The following is a 12,941-nucleotide window of genomic DNA, read 5'->3' on the forward strand; positions in this document are numbered from 1 at the left end:
GAATTTTAACAGTGCCTCACTGCCCGTAACCTTCTCATAGAGCATTAAACATTCCTTAGTGCTGAATCTACAGAATGTACAGTAGAAACGAGACAGCACTTTTAAAGTATTTGACAATAAACCACTGCGATCAGTCTTTTGCTCGTCGGGCTTAACAAGCAACCAGTTAAAGAAGTCTAGTCTGCTTCCTGACGTCCTTTCATGTCTGAAGCTGAACTACTTCATCATCCAGACAAATACAATTAAGTGAGTTTCTCCACGACAAGTGTGATCACCAGTGGCAGGTGTAATCAATCCAGATCACAGCGTTTCAAGCAGGAGAAATCAATGAAAACTTTAGCAATGCAGACGGCCTTAATAAATCCAGACATGACTGGTTCAGACACGAGTAAACAATCAAGAGCAGGGTTAATCAGGCTGTTGGATAAGAGTGTTTAACATTCTGTATCAGCTACTCTGGGCTGAACAAGCAGCCATGCACAACACTGCTTATTTAGTATGTTTGTGATTGTGTGTAAACGGTTTGCTTTGGTTAGCTGAAAACTGATTGTACTGTTTGTGGGTTCATTGGATTCGGTGTACGCAATCAGGGTTAGGTGAATTAAATTGTTTACTGGAAACGTTGTGTGTGTGCTTCGCTGATTGAAAGACACATTTGTGTGGGATCTTAATAGTGGAGTATATATTCTCACTCTATTAACCGTTCCTCCTCTCAATGGCTGACCTGCCAGTCAATTACACCAGACCTCTAATAGGTCAACACCACTCAGACTTATTTGCATAACTACCTCTATAAATGTTACACAGAGCGAGTTAGAGACGAAGGAGAAGGAGACAGAATACAACTGAGCTGCAATAAAATTCAGACATGCAATTAAATAAAACAGATTGGGACAACTAAGATTGATGAGCTGATTGTAGAACTATTCCAACAGACTGACTGATTAATTCATTGACTAGCTGAATGAGATTTGATGATCGGCTGAATAAAACGGGTGAATTGATTAAGCGAGATGAGTTTTCTTACCATAATGAGTTGAAAGACGGTTGGTAGGATCCCACTGTGTTTAATCAACCTGGAAAGAAAATGGGGAAAATACATATTGGAGATGAGGTAGAAAGTCGAGGCTCACAAGTGTATCTAATTTAGTAGAGGCAATTCACTGCACCGTTCGCCCCCACACACACCCACATGGACACACACTGGGCTGTTTCATCTTTATTACGGATGGAGTTCCGCTACAATGGCTCCTGTCTGGTACCAGTGGAATTGTGGGGAGAGTGGAGGAAAGGGAAGAGGAGATGTGATGTGAGCAGATGAAGTGAGAGGAAGTGAGAGAGGAGAGGGGAAGGGCATGCAAAGAGGAGTTGATAGTTGGGGAGAGGATGAGGGAAGAGATTACATATCAAGAGGAGAAAGGAAGGCGGATTATAGAGGAGGGAAGATTATTTGGGCCGAGAAAAGCGGAAGGACAACGGAGTGTAACAAATGGAAAGGAGTGAAAACAAAAGGCAGATGTGGATGACTCCATATTGAAAAGCTAGGAGAAAAGCGGTGAGAAAAGAAGGCGTGAAAGATGGCCGTCTATATTAATAATGACATTCGGTCTACTTACTGATTAAGGTTCTTTGATTTGCGACCAATTACTGTGTGTTACTGTGAAGCGTTTAGGCTGTAATGGGAACAAAGCCCGCTGAAGTCAGACCGGTGGTCATATGGCAAAGAAAAAAAAGGTTGTTCGTAGATTTAAAAATCTGTCTTAATTTTAAGTATGAATCAATCATAGCTTGCCTGGAAGGCATCACACCACTTAGAGAAACCTTAGTGGGAACTTTTTAGCAGCAAACAGAGAGGAATAAACTTCCAATAATGTAATGTTCTTCAGACTTTATTAAAATGAGAGTGCATAAACTGGGTAGCTGTATTAATTTGATAAAAGTTAGATGCCTTGGTGGAAATGCATCTTAAATGTTTTATATGAACTGCTAATGGCCTTCTTCAAGTCATACATGTTTATTTATCCATTACTTTTGGTGCAGTCCTGTACTCTACTTTTAACACAGGAATCAATACTAGTATCGTTGTATCTTAAAGTGCGCTGAAGATCTTAGTCACACCATTACACAGTTTTATGAACCAAAACCACAACATCAACAGAATAATTGAGTTGCTGCCACCAGCACACTGATCTACCAGTATTCAAATGCATTAAAAAGTCTCTGGAGGATCCTGTAGAGTTGTGGACACTGACAGATTTTTGTAGTAGTTATTTTTATCAGAGTAAGGATGAACAATATATTAAGACTGTACCGTTTGTTAGTCCTTCAACAGTTTCTCTTTTCTCATCATATGAACGGGTAAGTGTGTTTGTGTTTGTGTGTGTGTGTGTGTGTGTGTGTGTGTGTGTGTGTGTGCTGTGCTGTGAGGTGATGGATGTCCTCCCATTAGGAAGGTGACAGGGTGAGCAAGGAAAGGGACAGGCCCGGCCGGCATGACATGATAAACCGAACCACCTTTAAACGACCAGCCATGCATCAATTGACACAACGCACAACACCAGACCGTGAGCCACCCAGAGCACAACAGTCTATAACAGAACAAACACAGACGAGACAACCTTTACTGCATTAGTCATACATCAACAGTCGCTTTATAATAGAGAATATATCATGGACAACCACTTAGATGTATTAACCTCTGCTCTACTAATAATATCATTCTTCTGTTAGATATCCTTGTTCCTCTGAATCATCGTTTTGGATCCTTTTGCAAGGGCATACTGGACCTTGTTATTACAAGTTAAAGAATAACAAATCAGAAGATTGTATCTCAGCATCTGAAGGTCTGTACAAAGTTCTGCCCTGGAGGATCGTCCAATTATTCACAAATCACAGTTTCTGCATCATCTGAAGACTATTGTAAAAGCTTTTTCATGCATTAATTGACACCATAGAGCAGCCCAGTAAAACCGGCTGGTACACACAATTACAGACTTTTGCCGTGTGAAAACAACCACCGTGGTGTTATCACCTAATAAATACCCTTTTATCTGCCTAAGGGAGACGAAGGTGTACAAATGACGATAGCAAATTGATGATATCATGGCTGCGCAAGGTTGAGTCCATGAAACGCTATTACGTGATGGAAAAAGGAAAGAAAAAGGAAAACCAAAGAATCATGGGTTGTTTAATAAGATATAGATACTTTTAAAAACACAATGCAATAGCTAACCCAGTTAACCACCAACATTTGGCAGACAGACATTTAGTATGGAAAAAACATACTTGGACGCGCGCACACACACACACGCGTAACCACACAGCATAACGTTCTTTGGCTAAAGGTCAGATTAAATGCAGTTGTTTGAAGGTGTGTCTGGGCTGTGATAATGCAGAGAGAAACAGCAGGCTGCCTTCCAAACGTTAATGTCCCCAATTTACCATCTAATTACAGCTCGGCCGGCTTCATAGCCACACTTATCTAACCAAGACCCAGGCAATTTAATTTATGATTGTATAACCGTAGTGATGGAGGGCGAACTATGGAAAGAGGGCACAGAGAAAGAAAGAAATGTGCACTAATGTTAATAAATTAGAGATGGTGAGAGAAAGAGAACGAGGAAGACAGGGAAAAAAATGTAAAATATTGTTAATGTGGGAGGAAAAAGGGTGAGAGAAAAACAGATGTAGCGAGAGGAGTGCTGACACCAATTTAAAAAGTTCACGTCACTCTACTTGTGTCAAGGAAAGAAGGGGATAAGGAGAAGGGAAGGGAGAGAATGACGGAGACGAGAGGGGGTAATATTACTGATAAGCGAAGTGGGTGCGTATTCAGCTACGAGGGTGAGCTCTGAACTCGTGAGGTGGGGGGGAAGGAGATGGACCTGAAAAGTTGGATATTAATGAGGGAAGGACAAAACAGAAGCTTGTCAGCTTTTTACAACAGGTTGTTGTGAAGTAACAATTCTGCTTTCTAGAAAGAAGACATTTTGCTGCCTGGGACGCAGCATTAGTATTAAATGGTGAAAGACGAAATATTGTAACATGGATGAAACTGGACCCTCTGTTTGCCTACTTTGTCTCACCGTCTCAAAGGAGGTGAAGCATGTCGGTTCATCCTGCCCCACTCATTAACACCCCATAATTTCTACATTCTATTCTATTCTATCTAAACATTTTCTCTCTTTCCCAATGCGACCTTTCCCCCCTTCCTGAATCCCCCTTTCCAACAGTTTCCTACTTCCTCCTTATATTCTTCCTTCCGCCCTCCACCCATTTCCCCATTCTCTCTCCCTCTCTTTCACCCTCACCTTCTGCCTCTGTCAGCTGAAAAGAGAAGGCAGAGGGCCAGAGAATCAAGAGTTACTGACAGCCACTGCCAGAACACAGCCATCAAACACACATGAGCATGCGTGAGTGAGTGCGGGCACACACACACACACACACGCACACACACTCCCAGACAAGCTCACCTGCACACACACAGACACACACAGGGGAGTCATTTCACGGTTCCACTAGGGATCAGAACATTTTCACTGCAACCAAACCAGACAACATATCAGACATGTTTTTAAATTCCTGAATGCCAGTTTCCTTCAACATTATGCCGTCGGGAATCTTTCTTCAGCGACAGCAATGATTCCGTCTTAGCTTAATATATTTTAAAGAGTGCGCAGTACACCATTTATTCAACAAAGCTCTTCAGGAGTAGCTAGTGTGTAAAGATATATCCGCACAATATGTGAACAATTATGTCAATATGTCTTGACACAGCACCTTATGACCCGACACATGACTGATTAATAATGTAGTAAACACAGTGTCTTTTAGAGGGTTGTACAAGATCTCTGCTTATAATAAATGTGTGGGCGTTTGTGCATTTATCCATGCGTATGCACAGAGATCGCTTGTGTGTATTTGCTTGTGTGCCTGCTAGAACTGAAAAATACTTCAACACAAACAAAACTTGGTCTTGGATAGAGAATAAGAATAGCGGAGTCAAAAGAAGTGGAGCTTTCAGTGAGCAAATGCATTGATAGCATTTCAGTCAGAATACAAAGGAATAATGTATGTGTAAAAGAACAGGCCGACCAGCATCTGTAGATCAGGTTTGCTTTCAAGTTTCTTCTGCTGAGCACGGCACTACTTCAATGGCTTTGTAATACACAGTTCTACAGCACTGTACTTTAGTAGGTGGAAAATACCTGGGATGGTTACGGTAAGGTTACGCTGTGGTATTTCCATGCCTCAACAGTGTTTCGTGCCTGTGTGTGCGGTACCTGCAGATCTGTGCGCTGTGTTCAGTCATCGATAGCAGCAGTCTGAGTGCGTAGAGCGGGGTGGGTTCTACTGCTCGCAGAAGAGACTCATACCTAGACACAGAAATGCATGAGTACATATGCAACATATGGCTTTCACAGTGTTAGTAGTTAATGGAGTTTTTTATCATTAGCAAGAGGGGGGAATTAGAGTTACACACAGTACAGGTACACATAGTTGAAGAGGGAGAAAATCCATGAAAGCCAATGTCCATTTTGTGTTTTTGCTCCTCTATTGTGATGAGGACCTACACTTCTCTTCTTGCTCTCCACAGACGGTAAAATCATTTGGTGTCAACACTCACAAAAACAGATGCCACAGAAGGTGGACCAAACACTGTACAGCTGTTTATCACATGATTAGCGTAATAACAAGGTGGACACTTGGTTTTATCAAAGAGGGGTAAAGGAAATGTTTTAGAAGTGAGGGACACAATCAATAACACCATCACTGTCACAAGACAAATGGCAGGAATCATTTTGATGACACAATTCATTTTGTCATATTGTATTGATGTTAAAAAACATTACTCTTTTGACATACAGTATAAATAATACTTTTCTATAGAAACAACATATAGCTCATATTCAGAAAGAGGCACACCAACCTTGGGAGCAGATATTTACTAATGAGAGATACGATTTGATTACAGGAGCTTCCAGCATCTCTTCCTTCCTCTCGCCTTCCTCCTTCCTCCCTTCTCTCTTTCGTTCCTTCTGTCTGCTCATCTTCCTCAGTCTCATTACTCTCCTTGAGCAGCAGGACAAGACTGAGTTCGGACAGCACCCTCAAAACAAACACAGACCACTCCACTGGAGCAACACACACGTGCACGCACATGCACACACAGGCAGACAGACACACACACTAGAATGAATGTAATGGAAGCATTTTGAATCCTGTATTTATGTGTAGTTAGAAGTAGCTTTTGACTCAATCTTGACTCAGATGTTTCTTTGTTGACATTCTACTTCACAGGTGACATTTTACATCTGCACAACATCATTTGACAATTACCATACTTGAAAATTATTCATTGGATTCAAATGTCTACTGTAGGATGTTAATGGAGGTGAATTCAAAGGGAACAAGATGTTCAATGACATTTCATGTCCAGCAATTAAAATCTTGTTTACGGCTTCATCACATTTTCATCTCTCCCAACCTTAAACATAACCGTCCATCGCTCACCATTTTTGCTGAAAGCCAGTGTTGTCAGAGGAGGCAGGATGTCATCCACAAACTTTAAACACACAAATAAACAAACTTAGTCAAGTTGCACTTTAAATCCAAATGCATCTAACGCGTATAATTTTGCCCCATTAGACTCTTCTTGCAAAACGTGTTTACCTAAACCTTGACCTTCGACCAGAAATATCTAAACAACTCATTATTTATCCAAGTTGACTTTTTTGTATAATGCCAGCATGTGGTACAATTCCGATAATGTCTCTGTGCCGTGGAAATTAAACCACTCAGTTCAACAAGGCTTCTGCAGCAACAGAAGACCCCCCCTGTAGGGTTCTACCAGGTAAACCTCTGCCAATGGGAATTGTGGGAATTCTGTCAGTAAAAGTTCATATTCAGTCTTATGGCTTAGCAGAGACAGCATAAAGTTTAATTTGGTCCTGTGTTCTCTCATTTGAGGCAGACAAGTATATCAATAAAAGCAATTTCCGCCTTTCCTCTGAAAAAAACCTTAATATACATATATCAAACTGAATAGAGGACACTGTTCTATAGAAATACGGTGGGCATCAACCACACAGACCACTTTCACAGAGGATGAAATTACTATGGAAATGCACTGTTGAATGATCTCTTTGATCACGCACGCACACACACACACACACAAACAAATGTAGTTCCACAACTGTCAATGTCCTTAAATAGGCATGAATCTGTAATGCATGAATTTGCATGATTACCAATATTACCATAGAAACAACAGTAATGCTGAGTGTCATTATATTGAAAGCCAGAGCGAGGAAACTACAAAGGATATTGTCCACCACTTAATGCTGTGTGTATTTGAATCACCATCAAAAGACTGAATAGTGTGTGTGTGTGTGTGTGTGTGTGTGTGTGTGTGTGTGTGTGTGTGTGTGTGTGTGTGTCTGCCCGCATGTGCGTGTGCGAAGGGAGAGATGCACTTTCTCTGGACTGTGAAGCATGGGGGGACATGTCCACTCACTGTCTGAAATCTAGTCTTGTCTATATTTCTGATTTTGCTCTCTAACATAGTAGGCCCGCTATCTGTTAGTAGATCAAAGATTAATCTGTATTGTTGTACGACTGGAAAGGATAAAATGTAAATTCTTTTTAAAACCATTTGGAAAATCACAGGCAAAGGGGGCCTTCTGAACTTCCAGTGTTAATTCTAGGAAACAAGCCTTATGCATACATTGTTGATCAGGTAATGCACTTTCTTCTGAGATACCTGCTGTGCAGAGGACGCTGTATATCATGAACCCAAAAATAAATTAGCTTTTGTTATACATGGCCCAGATTCAAGGAGCCAACCATAGTGGCTGAATGCACATTTAGAGCAATAACATCATGCTCAGTGACTGAAGTCTATTTTTAAGTTGTATTTATTTTTAGCCAAACTCTTTGTTGTCTACAAAGTTTACCGATATCACAGTTGACTGAGTTTGATTGACTCATTAAGTCAATTGGGACGGTTTGCAAATTCCTCCCCATCACTCATTGGTTTAAATTTCAGCTTACATAGTATAAATGTGTAATATATGAAGATGACTAATCTGTTGACAAATGCAACATTTCCCCATATAGGGAAAGCGGTTTATATTTAAAAAATATATATATAAATAAGGGAAAGAAATGGTGTTGTCTCAGAGGCAAAACTTACTTCAAACTTTACTTTGTGATGAGGATTCAGAGACGTAACTAATTTAAACATGAGTGTGTGTCCTTGTCCAGAGGGGAAATAAAAGTTAATCTGAGCTGGCTGGTGGGTAATTAAAGTGTCTTCCTGTGTTATTGACTATCCGTAGACACAACCTCCTCTTTGCTCCTTCCTCTATTCCTCATCTCTTTTCTTTTCTCTCCCTCCATCCTGTCTGCTTCCTGCTGCTCTCCACTTCCATACATCAATAGTCATTAAACACAATCTTATAGACCTATTCAATGCACATACAAGAACACACACACACACACACACACACGCACGCACACACACACGCACGCACACACAGCATAGATGATGCTCTGTTGGTTCAATAGTTGATTAGTGTCCTGCTTTGCGTACAAGCTGACCCTGAGAGCTAAACACCTTAGAGAGGACAAGTGAGAGCTTTACTAGTATCTCTATTAGCCGGGTATCAATAGGGATCCAAAGTATCCTATATTTCTTTATGACACTCAGACTCTCGGTCAGTTATCCAACAGACAGACACACAAACTTACTGTCAGTGCTGTGTCTGGAAGACAGACAGGAAGAGAGTTGCAGAACTGCTTTCATGCATACTTACAGCACTATGATGTGGAGTAATGAGAGTATGGTGCTGACTTAGGACTTCCACAATCGAAAGAGAAGTCTTAATCAACTCTTCACATACTGCTGCACCTAAAAGAAAATTAGATCCAAGTTAGCTCCACTAACTGCAACTTATGTAAATGGTTAAATGATTAATGATGAAAAGATTAGGACGTGTACGGAATAAAAAACAAAAACAGATGGAAAGTCACAGCAGAGTTAAGTTTGGTCAAAGAAATAACAAATATAGAATTTTAAAAATAATTTAGTAGCACCTTACCCAAAGCCCTGGTAAGATTTGTTTCATTGGACTCTATTGAGGTTATATAGTTCTATGAAAGAAGAGTGTAGAAAAGAAAGATAAAAGATTATAGTAATATCTTTTCTGTGCTCTGTGATGAGCGGTAGATTTTTCTTTACACACGCACCAACTTTTTCATTTATTAAATGCTTTGAACTTTCCACTAAATCGGATACTTTCACATGTTGAATTCAAATTATATCCACAGGTGGAGTTGGGGTACGACTTCAGTTTGTCAAACAATACATTCTTAATCATGATACTGAAATACACTTACCAGGAGAAATCCAATTTTAGCTATAAACTCTTCAGATACAATTTTACATCTAAAAACCTAAAAGAGAATCACAGAGACAATTAGTGAAGGGCTAGATCTCGATCTAAAATACCAAATGCTCATGACATTAACAGCGTGTAGCAACACATCTACGCCACAACAATAAACAGTACATTATTGACTTGAGAATATTTAATGGACAAAATCAGATGTGGATTTCAGGCAAAAAGGCAACAACAATATAATCAAACAATGAAGAAAATCTTCTTAAGGCCCAAGTTACCTGGGATGAAATAAGGTACAGCACCACTGACATTCTGGGCAAAGTGTGTTTAAGCTCTCTGCTCTGAGCTGCAGAGGGATGTTTCCTTCCGGTCACACCTCGTAATGCACACAGGACATCCTCTGGAGAGAGGACAGGAGACATGGAGACACAAGAGGAGATCACAAGGGATCAGTCAATGGAATGCTAAATTACATTTGATTAAAAACACATTATACTGTTAAAATGTAACACAAAGAGAAAAGCACTGAATCACAATCACATCAATAATTTGCATTAAAAGACTTTCAAAACAATTATGAATAAATATTATTGTAAAAATAATATTCAAAGTGCACTCATGCAATGGGGGAGTGTGTGTGTGTGTGTACCCAGTATCAGCAGTGCAGTGCCACTCAGATGTACAATCAGTAAGTCCAGACACTGGGACAGATATCCAATTTGGCCGGGGTTCTCTCTGAGGGGAGCGGCTTTGCGAAGGTCTCTCTCCAGGTGCATTATGAGTCTAGACAGAAAAACACACATGCATTTTGGGTCACTTTGTTTTGTTCTGTTTTTTTCACTCTGCTTTTCATCGTAGCAGTCAATGAGCTGTAATGTTGACCGCATGCATAAAAAGAAGGTGCAAGGAGACACTGAGTTTGGAAATATTTTATTCTTGTCAGACTGCTTCTGTTTAACGGTAATCAATAATATTCTATTCACAAATTCATAGCCAAAAGGTTAGTGCTGCTAACTGGTATTTATTACTAAGACACCAACACACAGGCACAAAAAGCATGGATGCAGAAACTCGCAGACAGATTCATTAGGTCATGTTGGTTAACAAATATTGATTCTAAGCTTTCGAGGGAGAATTGTGAAGCGGGAGAGTGGAATTATAAATTAATTTCGGTCCGCCCCCGCAAAGTTGTAAATGTAGGGGAAACACTGGAAAAGAATTATTCCCATTAATATCTTAAAATGTTATTGGACTTAATAACATTATAAAAAGGGGAAATGGATTAATTCCAGAGGACTTGTTATCTTGTAAATGTTTTCATTTTATGGGGGATGTTTTAGTCACCACTATTGTAAGAATCACGCGATTTGTTTAATGTAGCATGATGTGTTAAGAATGTATTGAGTCATCTTGTCTAGAGTAAGTGGTTTTGAAAAAGGCAGAAAGGGTTTTTTGTGTTTATATTAGAGCTGGGCAATGATTCAAAAGTGGTGTATTGCACACTTTTATTGTTGTCCTACTGCAGTATTCCCTTTACACATTAGCAGTTAAAATATTTCTTCAATCTTAATCTAAAAACCGGGCAAAAAGCCATGGGTTAAAAATGCAATGCAAGTCGCTTTCGATAAAAGCGTCAGCTAAATGACCTGTAAAGTAATGTAATATATTCAGAGCCAGTGAACGACAGATAAAATAATTATCATTCATTAAAACTGCGTTACCGTGCAATAAAATAATTGTTGGCGTTAATGTACCCAGCACTTGTTTTTATGTTTGCCTATTTTTTTAAACGTAGATGTAAGGAGTCTAATCTGAAATGATTGTTCGCCTTAATGATCAACAATACAAAGAGTCTTCCGCCACGCCAGCCGCCCTGTGAGGCTATGCTGCTTTAAGGCAAATGCTAACATGCTCACAATGATGACGCTAACATGCTGTATAATATTTACATATGTTAACCATCTTAGTCTAGCTGGTTAGTATTCTAACAATGCATAATTGCTACTTAATACACTTTGCAGCCAAGGTGGTGAGGATGTCATTAGTTTCATATGTGTTTGGTCACATGATGAGGGTGTTAGCGCTCTGCTTACTCCCTTCTGTCAGCCTATTTGTCTCTCTGATAGGCTTCTGCTTGTGTGGTCCTCTGGAAGTCTTGCAGACATTTTTTTCCAATTTGCTAAATAAAGAGAGACAAACTTTCCACCTCTGTCAGTCGCTGTGGGGGACTCACACAGTATTTGCACACAACCGACCTACAAGGGGTCTGCTCTGTGTGTGTCCCAATGGTAATCTTGACACTTCCTCAGTGAGGGCTGAGCAAGTTTATCATACAGACAAAAACACACACTTTCACGCCACTGAGGAGCTAATTAAACACAACGCGCCTGGGTGAGAGCAGGACTGAGACGTGTGTCTGTGTGTGTGGTTGAATCATGCAGCGTGCTCGGTGGGAGAGAGACGGGCAGGTCAACTGACAGCTCTAACACAGCGAACAGAGGAAGATCAAGTAAAAAGGAGGGATAGCGTGAAAGTTGAGTGGTGGTGAGAGAGACAGAAAACAGACATGCACACACACACACACACATATATAGATATATGTATATGAACAGATATCATGCATATCTGATCTGATGAGCAGTATACATTCGCAACTGCATTGCAAGTGAGTATGGGGGTGAAACACAGGGCAACCAGCTAATGAACTATTTGAAGATCCAGTGAAGTTACAACATAGAGCGGCCCAAACAGAATGTCCAGGGTACATTCATACTATCATTCCCACGGCTTCTGTGCTAGTTATAAAAAGGTTATACAGAGTACAAGCGCCTCGCTAACAGCCCAAGGCAGCGTTTTTATGAAGGAATTCTTAAAACGGTTCTTAAAAATACCAGAAAACTGCATTGAAAAGCCATCTATGGCCGCTTGTATGTGATAAATCACTCTCAAAAAGCTGCCCTGCCAAATGTGTAAATCTACAGCTGTTGTTGTATAACATGTCCACAGTAAATAAGTAAAAATTTGAAAAGTCAAGCTTGTTTCTCCGTCTACATTAACCTGTTTTTTCACACCCATAGGATTCTAAAATACAAATACATACTACCACCACTACCAAACTACCACCTTGCACTTTAATGTGGACAGGAGAAAACAGATCTTTTAGAAAACAATAACGGGAGAACGCTCAAAATCATTTACATAACATTTAGCATTACAATTAAGGCGTCAACATTCTATTGCCTTAAATAATCAAACAAATAGTTTAGTATAGTATATAGTATAGTATAGTGTAAATATAGACTCAGAATAGTCGGGCCATCGAGCCAAAATTACAAAACCTTGAACTTAGTGTGTAATCATTACAATACATCACATTACAGGTCATTTAGCTGACGCTTTTATCCAAAGCGATTTACATTGCATTTTTAACCCATGGCTTTTTACATTTTTAGGGGTTAGGTGTCTTGCTCATGGGCCAGCCGGTACTCGAACCATCAAACTTGCGGTTCCCAGCGCACCCTCTCTACTCCTGCGCCA

General features: G+C 40.1%; 1 protein-coding gene across 2 annotated transcripts in view; it reads right to left on the reverse strand.

The window, feature by feature from the left end:
* ulk4 (unc-51 like kinase 4) overlaps positions 1-12,941 on the reverse strand; it is a 58,091-nt gene that overhangs the window by 18,492 nt on the left and 26,658 nt on the right. For both annotated transcript variants that reach the window (XM_040165884.2, XM_040165883.2), the window contains exons 23-31: positions 10,054-10,187; positions 9,683-9,804; positions 9,400-9,456; positions 9,102-9,153; positions 8,817-8,911; positions 6,514-6,565; positions 5,930-6,134; positions 5,283-5,375; positions 1,028-1,076 (exon numbers count right to left, since the gene is read on the reverse strand). In XM_040165884.2, coding sequence (XP_040021818.2) covers positions 1,028-1,076; positions 5,283-5,375; positions 5,930-6,134; positions 6,514-6,565; positions 8,817-8,911; positions 9,102-9,153; positions 9,400-9,456; positions 9,683-9,804; positions 10,054-10,187 — 859 coding nt within the window. The remainder of the gene's footprint in view (positions 1-1,027; positions 1,077-5,282; positions 5,376-5,929; positions 6,135-6,513; positions 6,566-8,816; positions 8,912-9,101; positions 9,154-9,399; positions 9,457-9,682; positions 9,805-10,053; positions 10,188-12,941) is intronic.

The sequence above is a fragment of the Gasterosteus aculeatus genome, chromosome 20 (assembly GCF_964276395.1).
Source record: "Gasterosteus aculeatus chromosome 20, fGasAcu3.hap1.1, whole genome shotgun sequence".
Lineage (NCBI taxonomy): Eukaryota > Metazoa > Chordata > Actinopteri > Perciformes > Gasterosteidae > Gasterosteus > Gasterosteus aculeatus.